This window comes from Lutjanus erythropterus, chromosome 19 (genome assembly GCF_056507025.1).
Source record: "Lutjanus erythropterus isolate fLutEry1 chromosome 19, fLutEry1.hap2, whole genome shotgun sequence".
Lineage (NCBI taxonomy): Eukaryota > Metazoa > Chordata > Actinopteri > Lutjaniformes > Lutjanidae > Lutjanus > Lutjanus erythropterus.
The window spans coordinates 24,786,253-24,805,380 of NC_139335.1; the positions used below are offsets into that span (position 1 = coordinate 24,786,253).

Consider the following 19,128-nt stretch of genomic DNA (forward strand, 5'->3'; position numbering starts at 1 on the left):
ACTTGAAAAATATGCTCCTTCTCTCCCTCTGTCTCTCCAGAGAAGGAGTTTTATGACGGCACTGCATCTGCAAGCCTTGTACCATCTGTGTATATGAATTTGAGAGCAGGAGAGTTCAGACACTGTTCACGCACGCACACAAGAGCGCACATCAACTGTCAGCCACCTGGGACTCTCATTTAACTTTTAGATGTGTGCTAATTAGGAGAAGATAACCTCGTCCTTTAGTTTAACAACAACCTGGACACAAACTTGATGGAAAAAGAGGAAAAAACACATCCGACCATGACTCTGCAGTTACCTTCAGCACTGAAACTCTGTCACTTTGGAGGAATTCTGTAGCGGTGGAAAGACATTACCCATTTCTTCCCCCAAGTGCAAATTCCTGTGTTATCCTCACTAGTCGCCATCGATCTGTCAAACGAATGTCACCCCAAGTGGAATTCTTCCCTGTCTCTAAACTGGGGAGGAATTTACTTTTTATGGTCTAATAGTCTCACACAGGAGAGAAAAGGTTCATTTGAAAAAGCCAGGCGCAGATCTGTCAGCAGTTGTGAAAGACTTTTTGTGAATTGTTGCACAATCACCCAGGGTGATTCTCTACAGTCATAACAAGATGTTATCTGTAGCAGCTGATGGAGATACTTTAAAATGAAATACAGAAGCTAATTCACATCAAAGTGTCCCTTCAAACACGCCATATATCAAAAAAATAAAGCAAATTCTTTACCAGAGAAACAATACATTTTGTTTCCTCATTAATGTGAAATAAAGACTTTTGAATCAACTTTGACACTCCTTCAGTAAAGCAGTATCTATTTGTCTAACCATTCTGGTCCAGCATCTTTTTAAGTAGGTCCTTGGCTTTCAATTTAGCGCACAGATGCAATGATGATAAGCACAAAAGTTCTGATAATACATGCAGTAAATCATAATGGGCGGATGGACAAAGGGACTTGCAGAGAGGGACAATGAGAGAGTAAAAGAGATAGTGGCTTGTGGTTCTGCATGCAATATGTGTGGCTTTAAAAGCATTCAGTAACTTCAGTGAGTCCAAATTAAATCACAGGTTTTCAAAGCAGGACAAAAGGAAAAGGAAATGGAGTTAACTTTTAAGATGCATTAGGCAAGTTCATACGAGGCAGACGAGGTAAATCAGGAAAAAGGATGTTTTATAAGGAAATGTAATGTCTGTACTCCAAACATGGCTGCTTTAGGCATAATGTACTCTATAAGGATTTTCATATGTGTCTGATACTGATGCACAAAGTACCCTTTAAAGGCTGCAGTGATGGGAAGGTCTTAGGTTTAGTCACAAAAATGTTTGGTCAAGGCACAAAAAATACTCTGTTGGGCTTGGGATAAGACCATGTTTGGGCTACCTTACATTACATATGTCACGTAAAGTGATTTGCAAAATGAAAGTCACTTGACACACATAATGTTATTTAACTTTTAATATTGATTTAGTTTGACATGGGACTTGAACCCTGATCTCCTGAGGGAAGGTCCTGTGATTTTTTAGTCATCCATCCACCAAGGCAATTACATGTGTGGACTTTCTCTATCTTTATAACATGTCAACAGCCTGGAGGGCTTCAAACAGCTGCAGATGGGTTTACATTGAAGTCACTTGAAAAGCCCAGTGGGCCACTTTCAGCCACTAAAGTGTACCATCCATGTGTGTAAGAGTCACAGAGGGGCGTTGACAATTTGTTGGTATGTCATGAGTTGGGAATGAGAGCAGCTGAGATTTTTTAATGTTGATAATAGCAATGTTACGGTAAAGTGAGTGCATGATGAAGTGATGCAGGGAAGGGGGCGACTCATGCAGGGAACTGGATCTGCGATAATGATAACAGAAACAAGGACAGCTAAGTCAAGTTTGTGGCAGGTTCAGCTGGTGGGGGCAGTGACAGAGCAAGCATATAGGCCAGAACTGCAATAGCTGCACTCATGAACACAGTGTACCCATTTAGGCAGGCCATAGTACAGTTCAGGCAGTGAGAGCATGTGACGTTATGGAGGCTGTTTGTGAAGTTGCCAGGCCAACTTGATATAGAAACACTACAGGGCCCGAGGGGTCTCCAGAGAGGTCGGTGTGGGTATGTGTGCGTTAGTGTGAGTATGGCTTGTTCTTAGGCCCAGCCTGGATGAGTGAATTTGTGGTTCTGCATGCATGGGTAGTCCTGCATCGCCCGATCCAACCCCTCCATCATTCCTCCCACTCTGCCTCTTTACTTCCCTCCATCTATCCCTCTTTCTCCAAATGGACACTACGGATGCTTGAGTGGGAATTGCACTGTGGGAGGGAGGAATGCACTCGAACGCATTGGCCTGTGAGTGAGTGGACATGTGGCAACAGAGAGTGTATATGAGCTTGTGTGTGTGTGTTTATGTTCCTCCTTGGAGATGCTTTATCCTCCGCCCTACTTCACAGTGATTCTGGATGAAAATCTCTGTTAGCCTCTTCCCTGGGACCCTATTACTGCCTAATCAGCTCTGTTTGTGTGTGTTTGTGTAGTAGTAGACAGTAACTTTGTATGCATGGCATGTATGCAGTGGTAAGAGTGGCACAGAGTGTGTAGTGTGTATGCCAATCTTATTTTATGTGTGCCCTTGAGTGTGTGTGTTCCAGAGGACAGAAATAATATTAAATTATCTACAAACCAATTACATGCTTTGATTCAGCAGGACTCAAGCCTCTCAGTGTGGGACACACAAACACACACACACACACACACACACACACACACACACACACACACACACACACACACACACACACACACACACACACACACACACACATGCCCTGAGCCACTCTCGCTGTGTGTGTGTATACTTCAAGAACATAATATAGCAAGGGGCTAGCAGTATTTGGGCATTAGAGAGAAAATTGGTAAGGAAGGAAGTAAATTGCTGAGTTCAGCAGTCGCCTCCATTTTCAGGGGGGAGGAAAGAAGCTGCTGCATAGATTGCACACTGCACCTCTTCCCATGCTCGTGAGAGAAGCAAGAGAGGGTGCACATGGAGGAACACAGCAGCAGTGCTGATGGAAATGGAAAATGGCTGATGTAATTTTTACCACCTTACCAAGATGCTGACATAGAGTAGAGCTTAATTTTCTGGAAAGCTTAGTCCAATTTTTCATACATACAAAGTTGGCTATCAAAAAGTTAATTAGTAGACTGCATCACATGGACACTACAGTTTATCTATTTTAGTCAGTGTCAATGTGTTGTGCAGTAAGTATTATAGTCTAGATTTGTATACCATGGTAAGTGGATAGGATTGGATTTTCCATCAACAAAATACAGAAGCAGGGCAGTGTGTGTGTGCGTGTGTGTGTGTGTGTGTGTGTGAAGTGGGTGTAGATGAGCAATAAAAGACAAGTAAAAAAAGAGAGCACTGATGGCTATGCAATCAGAGCAAAGGGATTCAAATTTAGCAGAGAAGTTGTCCAGTGGCAGTAAATGTACAGTTTGCACATGAAAACACGGCAGAAAAAGTTCAAGAAGTTCCTGTGTGTTCCTTCCCAGCTGCCGGCTAAAGTGAAGTGAGAGTTTGTGGGATTACAAACAGTAGAGTGAGTTCTTCTCGGGCTGTGGAAAAGATCACGACTTCTGCTGTTTATGCTGTCATGACAAAATCAGATCTGAATCACATACGAGCAGAGAGAACACAAAAAATCAGATTTGAGGCCACTTTCGTCTGCGGTCTGAATGTAGCCTCAATTGACCAAGTTTTTGCTGCTAGGCTCAGGACGGAAGTATCAGGGGATTGGTGCAACAGGGACCGTTTCTCTTTTAACATTTAGCTATTAGCAGTCGCACAGCCTCTGAAACCACCTGAGGCCTGTTTGACGAATACAGCACTGAGGTGATTTACAGCAGCTCCAACCAGGACTCTGGCTCTGGGGACAATAAAGGCACGACAGCACAGGCAGGGACAGGAGATGTGCAGCAGATGTGGAGCAAGTTTGTAATTCAGCATGTTAATTTGTAAGTATATATCAGCAATTTTGTTGATAAGTCTGAGAGTGTTTGTTCTTGTGCAGTTGAAAGTTTTTTATTATCATGTTTTGTTCAATTAGGTTGAAAGGTGTTGAAATAAATTAACTAAATGTTCAGTCTCCTTGCAGGTTGTTCTGACCCATTCAAAATCATTACCCTTTTGCTGTTAGCATTTAACAGGCATTTTCAGTCGAATAGGAAAATCTTAAGTAGATTTTTTGAAGCGGGTTTGTATGTGGTTTTTATCAATTCTCAGTGTATTAGCTTGATACCAGTCAGCGTGGTCCCAGTTACTAGAAGGAGAGAAAAGTCCAGAACAGCATTGTACTGTTGCAGATGTTGTGCAAACCTTTATCTGTAAAACCTGTAAAATTTATAGATGTCCCAGGTTTTTATCAGAATTACTGGAACAAACACAAATATCAGATGGAGGGCGCAAAGTTGCCAAATGGCTTTTTTTTTTTTTTTTTTTTTTAATTACCAGCCACTCTCTTTTGGCTGGTGGTATTTGTGTGCCCTGATCGGGTGGTTTGCACTGAGGGCAACAGTGCTGTGTCAGCTAGATAGACAGATAGATAACAGACTTACTCTTTGATATGTTTCCTGCAGGGCACAGAGTTCCTCATGCAGGTACCGGTGAGCCTCTCTACGTCCTCCACGATAACAAAAGGTTTCTCCTCTAAAGTGACGATGGACAGGTGGTTGTCGTCCAGCTCGGCGTCACCGAAGGAGTTGAAGCGTGGCCACACTGGGTACTTCAGTGTCAGGCTGCGGTTGTCCAGTTTCCCCATCTGGAGGGAAGGAAACGAGGATAACAAATGCAAGATGATAAAATAAGTTCAGCTCAACATTTAATGTTTAAATCTAGAACAGTTGAATGAACATTTTAAGCAATTACGGAGGGTATGGATCTCATCCAATACTTTACAAGTAGTCAGCATCTGCCCGAAGACACTTACTGTAACAGTAGCACTGGCTGTCGTTGGGTTTAGACCTCACAATGAAAACAGTGTATCTAACTACTCGGCAAGTCTGTTGCCCTAAGCAGACAGGAAGTGGAAGTGGAAGGAAAAAAGATATTTCCAGTGATCATAACATGGCAAGAAAACCATTTGAGAAACACAGAGTGTTACTTTTCTTTACCTGGTAATTTAACTGCTGTAATCTGTTTCCTATAACTCAAAGCAGAAAGGAAGTGGAGAGGATTACAGATGTAGACACATGTTAACATTTGCTTTTAACGTTACACATGTTGCTTGTTGGCACAGAAACATACAAATCAGTGGCCTGTGCATGATCACAGACCATAATACATGTGACTGTGGGTTACAACAGATTAGGGATGCATGACAAAACACACACACACAGGGATATATAGTATGACTATGGATGCAAACATAGAGAAAGATAGAGGGAGTGTGGCAGTATGATAGCGCCATGTTAATAATTCAGAAAGTTTTCAGAGCCGTGATGTCACAGATTCCCCTATGGATGCTCTTTACCCACCCAGACCTGTCTGTAAATGTATGTGTGTGTGTGTGTGCGTTTGATGTTTACGCATGTTTGTGTCAGACGGGGGAGGGAGAGAGAAAGAGAGAGACAACAGCAGGCAGTGAGGCTTCACTCGACTCTCAATTATTAATGTTACAGGAGCCAGAAAAAGGCAAAAGCTCCCTCTCACTCTTTCCCTCCATTTCACAAGTCTTTCTTTCTTCTTTTCTCCCTCTCTCTCTCTCTCTCTCTCTGTCTCGCCAAGACTCATCCAGGAAAAAATGCTGTAGTGCCAAAGTTTTTTGTGTATTACCTACTTATTAACACACATGAGGGCATACAAGTTCAAATGTGTAAAGCTCCTTTTACACTGGACGAAACTGGCATTCTCTCCTGACTCTACAGTAGTCATGGGTTTTTACTGGCAACAGCTCCAGCTGGCAGTGTGGAAATATGACTCTGGGGTGGACATGCAAATTTTCACCTCTTTTTGACAGATGTTTTATATGGAAATTTGACGGATCAATCTGATTTGACTTGTTGGGTCAGCTCAGCACAGCAGACTTTACAGCTGCTTTAAGGTGTGTTATTTGAAGCACTCGTCTTTAGTCAAGCTGCTCAGCGCTGGATAAACATTTTATTTCCTGTAAATTCCTCACAATAATTACAACATTATTTTGCTTTATAAAAGCCTGAATATTTGAAGTAGCAAAACCAGGAAATGTTGGGTTTTCATCAGAAGTAACTTAACCCGACGGCTGAAAGTGAACATGAATCAATAAAGTAAAACAGATATCTGAAAGTACAAACAACAACGCAAGTGAGAAAGTAAACATGAACCCACAGAGATTCAGTTAGGAGTTACAAAAGTTCTACAAGCTGAACTCAAAAACACAGAAAGGCAAACTCATCTCATGGCAATAGGAAAATGGCCAATCACCTCATTTTTGCACATTTTCCTGTGTTTAAAAAAAACCCATGCAAATTTTGGGGTAAAAAGAGGATAAGCCAGTAACAAATGGAGACAGACTAAGATACTGGAAATGCTTGTTTTGTGTGCATCACAACTAGAATCTAGAAGAATTATGCACACATAATACACATAATATAGCCATGCTAATCTATCACCCCTTTGACCCTGGAGTCATATAGAACAGTGGTTGGTACCCACACACACACACACACGCATGTTGTTGCTTTGCGTGCATGCCTGGCTAAGTCATTAACAGGCAAGCAGAGAGGAGGAAGTGAAATTAGCATTTTAATTGTTTTGCTTTGAGTGGTTTTCTATCCTCTGACAGGGATTAGAGTCTTTTCTCCGCTCTTAGTCGGCACCACTGTCAACAGCTCACTCTGCTGTCGGCTACATCTCTAAGAGTGTGTGTGTGTGTGTGTGTGTGTGTGTGTATGCAAGGGGGGGGGGGTAGCAGGACGGTACGCTGAGGTGGCATGCGCGTGGTTTCTTGTGTGTCACCTTCACTCTCCAGGGAACGGCCGCATTTGTCTATCTGTCTTACCACAGCTGTTTTGCATTTCACAAGTGAATGAGTGCGTGCGTGTATCAACACACACACACACTTGTATGCGTACGTGTCTGTGTGTGCATGTGTGCGTGTATCAAAGAGGTGGGGAGGTGTGGAAGGAAATGGGATTGGTAATGTAACAGCAAGGGGGAATTTGTGCATAATGAGTAAGATAGGACTTGTGTCACAGAAATGAAGGATATGTGGGGAATAAAAAATCAAAAACAAAGATGAGTCAGAAAGGAAGAGAATAGAAAAGAAAGTGGATTTAAAACAGTTGGATTGTACTGTACAAGTAGTTTAGAGCCATTTCCTGGTCTTAGTAGGACCTGAAAGCATCACTTACCAACTGTGTGCAATGCTGATACGCATATTCCACACAGGTGTTTTAAACTCTTCACAGCAAGAAAAGAAACAACTTAATGTGTTGCATTTAATGCTGAATTTACAAATAGGCACAACTGAGCCCTTTCACTTCCCCGCTCTGTAGCCAATAAACACATTTGCAAAATGCTTTGTTTTTTTTAACTTGCGGCACATTGGGACAAATGGACAAAATGTTTTTCCTCGGAGAAGGAGATAACTTCATGTATAACATTTGCTGAATTTAAAAGAGTGCCCAAATAATTAAGAATGTGTGGGAAACAGTGTTTCACAAAGTTTTTTAAGTTCACTCTTACTCAAAAAGTTACAAAATAGCACAATTTTTCAATAGAGTCTGGGATTACTTGCGTGCTGGTAAGACAGCCCGTATGTAATTTGCATTACAATGCACCAAATAATGGACTTGCAGGGCGTCAGTTAAGTAGGTGGGTTTTCAATATGACCCAGGATGCATTTGCATTCACACTTCTAAGAGAATGTGGTCACAATGAGGGCCAGCCCACTTCTGAATGTGATCTGAGAAACTGGATCACAAATGCATCCTGAGTGCATCCACTTGCGATTGGATCAGTCAGGGCAGGACTCAGGACTTGATACCAGCACTGAACAGCACCTCTTTCTCTATTTCTCTATACTCTTTATGACTTTCTCACCCAGATGCACTCCTAGGTACTGAAATCTGACACCAGTTTATTTAACGTGAATCAGTACTAAGTACTGTAATTCGGTCGGTACGGAGTTCGGCACCTAACATTACACACAACTCGAGTCTGCTTGACCCATTCAATCTTTAATGTAAGCTTTTGAGGATTGGCCCTGATTTGGTTGGATGAATCAATAAACTAGAACGAGAGATAAATGTTCTACTCAGAGGGTGGGTTGAAAAAAGAAAGGGAACTGAGAAGAAGTAGGAGGAGGTGGAGGAGGAAGGAGAGAATAAGCCGACTTCAGCAGCTCTTCTGATTTCCTGTCCTCCTGCTCTCCTTTTCCCTCTTCCTCTGTCTCTCCTTCTCTCTAATTAAAGAAAGAGGGGTTATAAATTAATGCCCAGAGAGCAGAGAGGATTCTCTCTATCGACCAGCCAGGCCACAGAGTGCTGAATCTCCCTGTATGAAATGCATGAAATACCAGATATTCCACACACACACAATACATGGAAAGCAGTGCGAAAATAGTGTGTGTGTGTGTGTGTGTGTGTGCATGTGTGTGTGTGTGTAATGTGACAGTGAGGCCAGTGGGAGGTTACGATGATAGGGCCTGTGGGATTACCGCATTATAACATCCCATGGCAGCAATCATATCGCCCCATCACCCTGTGACGAATTTAGAGCCACTTGGAGATGAGATGACTCTCTGCCCCAGAAGAATTGTGTTTCTCATAATCTTCCTTTTTTCCTGAAAATCCCTTGTTTTGTTTTATATATATATTTTTTGTTTTGTTTTCTCTATTTGTCTCTCCAGCTTTTTTCTTTTTATTTTGAAAGGCCTTGCTCTTTGTACCTGCATGTCTTGCTCTCTATTCCATCTATTTCACACCGTCTTCCCGCTCTATCTTTCTCTCATTCTGTGTGTGCGTGTGTGTGTGTGTGAGCTATATACAAACACACACACGCACACACACACACGTACACACTCAAGGGCTACAATCAACCAGAACTCAGCTGAACAGTGAAAGAGAATGATAAAAAAATAAAGAAAAACAAGGGTCACTGCTCTTGCACTGAGCACCTTCTCTGTGCCAGTCTCACTGGGAGAGTTATTGTTGTGGCACGTTGCATTATGGGAGAATGAGTTCCTAATAGCGTGGAGAAACCCATTCAGTCATAAAACAGTATCTGTCACTCCTGTCAGACAAAATTATGTCGGGAAAATGGATTCTGCTCTCCCTCTCCTACGCCTGCTCTGTTTATGTGTGTGAATGTGTGTGTTTGTGTGTGTCTGCCTGCATGTGTGAGGTTGCACGTGCATGCTGCTGTGTGTATGTGGAAAACAAGGGCAGAGAGAAACGACAGAGTGGAAGAGTGAGAGAAATCCTTAAAGTGGAACACTTTTATTAAGATTCAGGGAATAGTGAGGCCTGGATCGAAAAATCCATGTGTGTGTTTATTTGTTGATTTAGGAGTGTGTGTGTGTTTGTGAATGCACGTGGGCTTTTGTGTGTGTCTGCTCTCCATATTGTGATTCTCCAAGCACAAATCCCATGCTGTCTGTAATAATTATTTTGTGAACTGGCTGCTAACACTGCAGCAGTTCCTGAAGCAATTTACACACTCCATCTACTCAGCAGGAATAAAACATAACATCCTGGTTCTGATCGGTAAATACACTTTTCTCGTTCAGTCAGTGAAGTTGTACTGTAATTCTGAAGGTAGCAAGAAAATTCATCATCAGTTCTGCCATGTCATTGACTCTGAAGCAGTGAGGAAATCAAAGCTGTCCCAACTGTGACATGTTTTTTTTGTTTTACCTGAACGCTGTACATCTTACCCATCCTCTTCACCACCATCCAAGACTTTGACTTAAGAGATGTCCACACCAAGAACTGTAACTATAACTTTAAAAAATATAGTTCTGAAATTATTCTAACTCAAGTGGATGGAGAAGTCTGGACCGCAGCTTTATTGTGGTGCTGTGGCTGATTTAATTTCGAACTATTTTGATAATCGATTAAACTGTTTGAGTTAAGCAAAAAATCCTCTCACGCCTTCTTCAGTGCATTTTCTTTGTATCCCATACTTGCAATACTAAGGACATTTCCATCAGCCTTAGCTCTCCTTTGTCTTTATTGCAAATTAGGAAATGAAAGCATGTTAACTCACTAAAATATGATGGGAACATGGTAAACATTGTACCTGCTTCACACCAGAAGGTACCATTTAGCTCAAAAGACTGCTGTGCCCATGTAGCTGTGCAAGAATGGCTGTAGATTTAATAGATTTAGTAGTTTTAGTCTTGTTAAAACATAATTCAAAGTGGTTTTATGAGTTTGATCATATTTAACAAAGTGTAAAGTTCAATGCACACCTTAATAAGGTGGAGGTGAGACTAATATTATGTTTGCTTATGTGTATGCCTTGATCTTTAAAGTGAAGCAAGCTCCTTTAAACTCTTCAATACTGAACCAAAATTGAATTAATCATTGCTTTCCCTGGATGCAGCATCATTACAACATATTAGCATTTTGTGATGTGGAAATATGATAAAAAAAAGCATAGCATGCACCATCTTTACTTTTACATATTCATGCATGGTGAGTGCTTGAATATGCTACTTCTGGCAAGGCCGCATCCATCTGAATTGTTATTCTTTCACACCACTATGGGCTCTATCTTCCTCCTGCTGTAAGTTCATTATCATAAAAGCAACACAACTGGTCAGGATCTAATGTTAATTGTTGTTCTGTGTTCTTCGACACATCCAAAAGGTCTCAGACACAGCTCAAGTTCATACAGTGAAACTGTTTGGAGAAAAGTAGCTCTATAAATCCAGCCCTCCATCAGAGCTGCCTTTAGAGAGTTTCCTCTGTCCTGTCAAGTTTAAAACTACAGTTTTCAGTTTTGCTGCTTAAATAGTAATGATATTTGTGACAGTGACATTACTGCACATAAGGACATGTTTAACATGCCTCTTTAATCTTTAAACCTTCTTCTAAATGGTGTTGAGCAGTGCAAGCTTCCCAGGTGATTTCCTTATTGTGCGTTGCATTGATGTCTGAGTGTTTTCTTTAACAATTTACTGATGACAGAAACTGCTTTCAGTAATTAACATACTAACATTTCCATGCACACAGTAATGTCACAACAGTCATGCTGCTGTGTTTCGTGCTTAAATGCGCACACTGCTTCTCTTTTAATTGGGAGAGGGTCACCCTCTTCCACCCACATGCTTCCCATCTGCTATTAATCATGATATTAATTTTCATGACCCAGCCTGCTGACCAGCAGATTACCTGCAGTGCCTGCATCACTACAAGTGGGTCATTTCAGCTTCCCTGTTCAACTCTGCAACTTGCCAAATATGCCATTCGAATAGCAATGCGCAAGTTGCACCTGGCTCTTAAAGAGAAACATCACTCTTAATTTAATTTAATTCACATTACGATCTATGATTACAATCTATGATTAATAAAAACACTAAATACAACCCCTTTGCACCTTGTACCTGACTTTCTGCCCAAATTATACACTATTTAAATAGGAAAGTGGTGTTGGACGTGCACTAAATGGAATTGCGCCATGCACTTGAAACCATGCGCTATAGATCTAAATAGGGCCCTATGCCTGTTCACTTGTCACAGCACTTTTTTTCTTTACAAATAAAAGCCTAATTTTTCATGAATTCCACGTGCCACACTGGATCAAGCCTTCTGATGCAGTCAGGTATACCCACATGATTTGCAGCAATCTGCGCTTCTTTTAAATAAAACAGTCATTCACTGGTGATTACATAATCCTTAGATTTAAAAAAAATCCAAATACCGTACACATCTAAACAAACAGTCGAAGCAATTTCAAAGCGGCTCTTCCCCAAACTCAGAAATATTCCATCTAACTAACTGAGTGTGTGTTGCAGAGAACAGCAGGTGTGGACGCTTTGAAAAGCTGAGTGTTAAACACCTGTAGTGGATGAAAAAAAAAAGAAAGCACACACATGCTGGTGGCTCTGTTCCACCCCTCTCTTCCTCTCTCTGTCTCTTTGTGTCTCTTTTTCTCGCGCTCATTTGCTCTCGCTATCTCGGCCCATCTGTCTCCATCGCTCGCTCGTCTCGCTATCGCTCCATATAGCCCTCCTCTCTCCCTGTCTCTCCCTCCTGTGCCTCAAGGGGACACATTTTATATTTTTAGTGCATATCCATATTTTAGTGCAGTTACTGAATTTTTATCTCTTGATCATCATGGAAGTCTGTGCGAGCATGTGTGTGTGTGTGTGTGTGTGTGTGTGTGTGTGTGCGCCGCTGATTTCTGGCGCATGGGTGGGACGGCTGCACCAGAGGGAAGGAGGAGAGGGGAGAGACAGAGAGAGCAGCTCCCAATTATGTTTCCACTTTGGGTCTCCGTGTCTCTCTTGCCTTCAGTCTCTTTCTCTGCACCACAGTGAAGTGGTACTGATCAATTTCACAGGCTCTCTGTTTACAACAACACACTCTACCCCTCTTCAGCACACCAACAAAGGGTTCTTTTGTGTGCGTCCGTGTGCGCGTGTGTGTGTTTGTCAGTATGAAATATGAAAAAGCCAGTCTCAGAGATTGGGTGGAGACTGTGCGGATTGCGGCAAAGTAAGCAGAGTACTGTAACACGCACACACACACTGATGTGACCTGAATAAAAACCAGATTGGTTGGAGCGCAAGTCTCTCAAAACGTGTTTCTTTCAATAACTGCTGTGGATGGGTAAACACACACTCACACACACACACACACACACACACACACACACAGTGACCCCTTGCCACCCCAATAACGGAGGTCTCAGGTTTTGATTAACTGTGGTTTGAGGTGCTATCAGAGACCACAACAGCAATCACAGCTAAAGACAGACAGAGTGCACAGATTATCTGGACGGAGGGAAGAAGGGAAGGAAGGATGGATGGATGGACAAGTGGAAGACGGATGAAACGATGGAAGGTTGAAGCTTGGGAAGCATACGTGCCAATCTTGCCGATTTTTCAGGGAGACTCCTGTTTTTCATTTCCCTTTCCAGGTTTTCCCCCAATTTATGACAAAATTTCACACTTTTTTATTATAGAAAGTTTTAAAGGAAAATTACACATTTTTCTGCAAACTTAAAAAACACATTTTTTTTTTGTATAATTGTAATCAAATTTGAAATTGGACCACTACGTATGGCTAAATACCGTGGTCTCACTGAGTTTTTCGACTAATAATTGTCATTCATAAGTCATCTGCAGGCATCTCGTTGCAAAAAAATGTGTTTGCTTCTTATTATTTTGTTATTATCATTCTTTAAAAGTCACCAGAATTCAGGAAACAAAGTCTGTGGAGCTCCCTAATTTTAAGGTTGGCAAGTTTGTTGGGAAGCAAAGGGAAGAGATGTGAGGGAAGAAGATTTAAAGTGGGGTAGATGGGACAGGAATGAAAAGACAAAGAGAAATAACCATATATCTCCCTTTCTTCCTAATCCAAATCCTTCCTTTAACCACACCTCTCTCTTTTTCCATTCTTCTTTCAAACTTTTGCGCTCGGCCTCAGCCTCGCCCCGGAACCATGAGCTATTGAGGGCATTAAATATGAGGTATTTAAGCCTGAACGAGGCAGCCAGATGTAGGTATAAAGATACATGGCTGCCATTTAAAGTCCATTACAACCACGAGAATACTCGCCCATTTACAGTGGCCATTAGTTATAGAAGCTGTCTCACATTAACCAGTTAAAGAAATCCATACGCTTGTTAGTAAATGAGCTCATTGATCAACTTCGTGTTGTACGATGAGATGGAGGTAGCATTTTCAATACTGCTTTGTGCTTATAGCCGGTTTTGTTGTGGCACTGCAAGAAAAAGAGGTCATTTGTCAGTCAAATGCTGTGGGTGGTGGTGCGATGTCTTTTTCCTTGGATTTAATTTCTTTAGATGTCACTCATTTATCCGTTTAGCTTCCCAGATCCTTATCAAATCACAGTTTATTAAGCTTTACAAAGCATGAACTCGCTTTCAGTTTAGAAATAATAGACAAGAAAGAAATGTAGAAGAGAAATATAGGTTGATATTGTCCACCAGTAGGCAGTTATCACAGATATATTGGTTTTTGTGTGAATGTTGCCAGATCTGTAAAAATAAATTGCAGAAACAACAGTAGTAATATATAATAGGCCGGTACCTGGTTTGGAATTTTCTCACTCGATTTGGATTCAACATTTTGTTTCTGTTTCTTCAGTTCATTGGACAACGCTATAATCCTATATCAGCTTACATAAGAACGTCTAACTACTGTAGTAAGACTTGCATTTTAGTGCCTTTCTTCATCATCGGGGGTGTGAAAACAACAGACTTCCACACAGTCAGAGAATGTAGAAGTGTGTGCTCATTACTGATGCACCCACATAAGAGTATGTTATTAAGGAAAGCACAAACGATGGAAACAGATATTTCTTTTAACTGAAGTTGCTTATTATCATTCAAATACCTTGACGTAGTTTAAAAAAAGGTTGCATCTATGTTATCAGTGATTTAATGATGATGATTTTGATGATTTTAGGCAGAATAATTGTTTTGCCAATAAATATTATGTTAAATTTGCTGAATTTGTGACTTCTAATATAAACCATCCCCACTTCTGGTCTTCTATCCAAATACAGATATAGGGACAGATAATTTTGTTGGTTGCACAGATACAGATACAGATACAAATAATAATGCACTTTTACTGCCCATCCAGAGTGTCTCCTCTGCCAGGCTGCTGACAGTCACTGTCAGCCACTGCGGTGCGTCACCTGTGCTCCGTTTCTTTCTCCTCCGTTCCTGTCAAAATTAGTTTTGTCATTTGTTGTGATTTTGAGAATCACTTTTTTCAAGTTTACAGCCTGTTATGCTGTTGCACGGCTCTGATGCAGTCGCTCATTTCGCCTTTTCTCATCATTTAATCACCTGCACATATTGTCACAAGGATTTTTTTTAATAAGCGCACCAGCCACTGAAACTATATTTATGATTATTGTTATTTATAATTCCTCATTGCATTGTTCAATAGCAAAAAAACATGACAAAAAAAACACTGCTTGTCTTGAAGAATCTCAGATGACTGAGGGGTCTCCACTGATGATTGGAGTCTTCGACTTTCAGGGAGCTGCCCTAAACAAAAGCAGCACAAACACAAACCCAAACACAAGCAAGAACACTAGGACCTGGTTTTACATGTTACATTTGACATAAAGAAGTTATGAGTCCCCCAGCAGAGCCCCATCTACTTTAAGAAATTATTAGCCACCAACCAAAAAATCCAGTTATTTTCTTTACTTTTCATCTTCCTTTTCTAAATGTTGTTTCATAGCCTGCCAGGTGTGGAATGCTAAATCCCAATTATTTTTTCCCGTAAAAGATTTTAATGCAAAAAGTCTCAAAATATAAAACTCAAACATGGTCAAAAACCTGAAAATTCTTATAAATATTAAGGCGGGCATGGGCTCTGGGTCCTCAGCGATAGTTCAGGCCTGAACGACACACAGTAATAAGTGCACACTCATACACACACATGCACTTCCTACCTTCTCCCACTCTCTGTCCTTGTTGAGGACAATGACCACCAGCTTTGGATTTTCCTGGTAGCCGTCTTCTGTGAATGACAAGTCTCTGCCATCCCATGTCACATTCATCATGTACCTGAGAGTGAGAGGAGCGGAGGTGGAGGAGGAGGAGGAGGAGGAGGAGGAGGAGGAGGAGGAGGAGGAGGAGGAGGAGGAGGTGAGAAATGGTAGAGCATAAGTGGTAAGAGAGGGGAGGATGAAGACGAGAGGGGAGGGGCAGAAAAATCAGAGAATGAGGAAAGGAAAGAAATGAATAGTGGCGAAGAGAAACAGAGGGGGAAAGGAAATTGAATTACATTAGCATGAGAAAAAGTCAAATTACAATCTACTAGTATTACTGTCCTAAAATATTCACACAGGCTCTTTTGTATTGAGTCAAAATGTAATGCTGCAGGGATAAAAAGAATCTATTCAAATCCTACAAAAAAAAAGTGTCCGTGTGTGCCTGGAATAACCTGTAAGCAGGCAAAAATCCTTGAAATGTGAGCGTTACTATAGAATGACAGCATTGTCAGTATGGTGCAGTGCAGCGTGTGCATTTAAAAACAGAAAAGACTGGTTGTGTGTTGCTCTGCATGCAGCTCTGGAAATGAAAAAAACACAGAAAGAGAATGAAGAAACTGAGAATGATACCTAAAAGAGTCGCGCTGTATTTTATGCTACATTATGAAGACGTAACAAGCCGTACTGTGTATCTAAATTGGACAAAAAATAGGATTAATATGTTTTTTATTAAAGAGTATTAGACCCTTTATTAGAACCCTTATTAGAGACTTTATTAGAGGGTAATAAGGACACATTACAACAGAATTATACTGAGACCTTTATTAACCTTTCTTAAGGCCTTTGTACACCAGAAACTTTTTTTTGTGAGATTCTCACATTAATAATATTTTTCAAATCTTTATGTATCTAATGCAAGCTTGTCACATTTTTTTTTTGACTCAATTTTCTGAAGTTTCTCATCTGACATGTTCAGTGACCAGTCAAACTGCATGTCGTTGACATCCAAACTGAGCAACATAGTGGACTGCTTCACATGTTGCACCGAACAAACTGTGGGGAAAAACCTACAGCAACGATGATTTCAAAGACAAAGTGTGGAGAGGAACAGCAACTGAGCTTCAGTATGACAATGGTGTGTTTATCAAGCTTCAACAGTCTACGGAAAATGTCTCTGTTTAAATTTGCAACCCCGCCTCCTGTCAGAGCATGAATGAACCTAATGTGCACAGCTGGAACTGTTTACAAATCATATCATCCATTTTACCTACGGATATCTGCAGCTCCGGGTCAATAGACTCTCTGAAATCACTCTTCTGCTTCTTCAAACTTGGTGTGATCCTGAAATACACCCTGAAGTGGCTCTGGTACAGTTTCTGCTCCTGAACCAAGTGAAACTCTCCAAGTTCTCCTCTCTTTCTCTGTTTTTTTTCCCTTCTTTTATTTAGTAAAATGAGCCTCAGGTCATCATCACTGATGTTGATGACATCTTTTAGTTTTAGAAACTTAAATACATAAAATTTGCTTGTGATCAGATGAGTCAGTTTATTATTTACTATTTATTTGTGTCACTGTTGGTGTGTAAAAGTCTTGAGTGTATTGGGATGCAGTACAACAGAACTGTACTATAAACTTAAGTATATGATGTACCAAGTAAAGGCATAAATTATAGATTTAGAGGAACATTTTCTGTACGAGTGACGGCACAGACTTACTGTAAAACTGTTGGCAGATAATGTGATTTGATCACAGAAGTTCAGTCTTTGCTACTCTGCCAATTATACAGGAGCAGCCAAAGAAGGTGTGTTTTAAGTGGTAGATATATGATTTCATTTTAGTTTACAGTACAGGTCTGTTGTAATGTGTCTAATAAGCTGGTAAATAACACACTTTAGTTTACAGTACACGGTCTAGTAAAGGACATATTTCTAGTTTTTGTCAAATTTGACACAAAGGGCAGCTTTTTACATCTTATTAGTCCACTGTAAAATAAAGTGCGACCCCCAAGGGCATAGTATGTCCATACTAACACTCACCACACACACACTGTAATGAGTGACCCATATGGCAGGTCACATTAGCTAAGATGGAGGGCAGTGGGAAGATATTCTTGGGTCCACATAGCCTCCACATTAATCATGGCTGTCCTTCCCCACTCTGTCTCCCTCACTCCTTCTGTCAGCGGTCATGTACAACAAGGGAGCAAGAGACAGCTCCTCTTTTCTTCCTCCTCTCCTCCATTCTGGGTCCTGTGCGACAGGGCAAACTTCTAAATGGAACATGTAACCATGTGATGTGTCTTTGAACAGCCTCAGCGGAGCGCAGCAGGTGAGCTGCTTCCTGCTGTGCGGGACACTGTGCAGGCACATGCAGCGGCGTATGAAGGTGGCACCATTGCGGGGGCGCAAACTGGGCTGTGAGCAATTCACACCTTGAATGCTAATGTATAATAAAATACATATATGTACATCTATATGTATGTATATCAAATAGATATGTTTCTCTGATTCTTTTTGTACATGAGAAGTCAGTATCAAATAAACTGAATTATATATAATATGTTCCTTATTAGACAGTAGACCCTTTACTAGACCCTCCCTTCTATTAGGCGCTATTTCTTTGCATTTAGTCCTTGTACACTTTGTATTTTATGTTTATATTTCACTTATTTGTTGCTCTATTGTTGTTATTATGTTACTGTAATTTGGGCACAATCTGGCACAAGATTTTCCTTTGGAATTAATAAAGCTCTATCTTATTTTATCTAATTACAGCAGAACTGAACTGTAAACTAAAGTGAATTGTTTCCTGCTGTTAAACCATCATTAGATTTTCTTGTAGGGTAATGAGGGACCCATTTCAACAGAACTGTACTGTAAACTAAAACGGCTGATGAGGATCTAATTGTGGAAAATAATACACTTTAGTTTACAGTACAGTTCTGTTTTAGGATGTCCTGAATTACCCACTACTGAAGTCTACTGAGGGTCTAATAAAGTGTCTAATACTGTGTAATAGCGAACATATTATTTCTTGTTTTCGTCTAATTTGTTACACAGTACAGCTTGTTGCGTCTTTTTAGTGTACTGTAAAATAAAGTCTGACCCAAAATATTAACCAGTACATGACCTGCCAGATGAAACCTTCATTGGTACAGTAAGTTAATTAAATAAATGTTATTATTCAAGGTGTTTTATACGGATTCCCACACTTCGACTGTTACACACACCAGCAGTCTATCACAGTTATAACACCAAGTCAAAAGGATGACGACAGATTAAAGAGGAAAAAAAGCTGTGTAATGTGTTTGTGTGTGTGTGTGGTGACATTTTGCAATACCAACCTGTCCCTTTAAATTGCCGTTTGTAACACACACACACAGATACACACATCCACCAACAACTGAGATGAAATCAGCCGATCAGCAGATAAGGGGATTGAGTGGGTTTTGCGA

The 19,128-nt window shown here is 40.8% G+C and overlaps 1 protein-coding gene across 1 annotated transcript in view; it reads right to left on the reverse strand.

Moving 5' to 3' along the window:
- Positions 1–19,128, reverse strand: part of grin2aa (glutamate receptor, ionotropic, N-methyl D-aspartate 2A, a) — a 207,380-nt gene that overhangs the window by 39,870 nt on the left and 148,382 nt on the right. Inside the window, exons 5-6 of the mRNA XM_084743664.1 lie at positions 15,633–15,747; positions 4,605–4,807 (exon numbers count right to left, since the gene is read on the reverse strand). Coding sequence (XP_084599790.1) covers positions 4,605–4,807; positions 15,633–15,747 — 318 coding nt within the window. The remainder of the gene's footprint in view (positions 1–4,604; positions 4,808–15,632; positions 15,748–19,128) is intronic.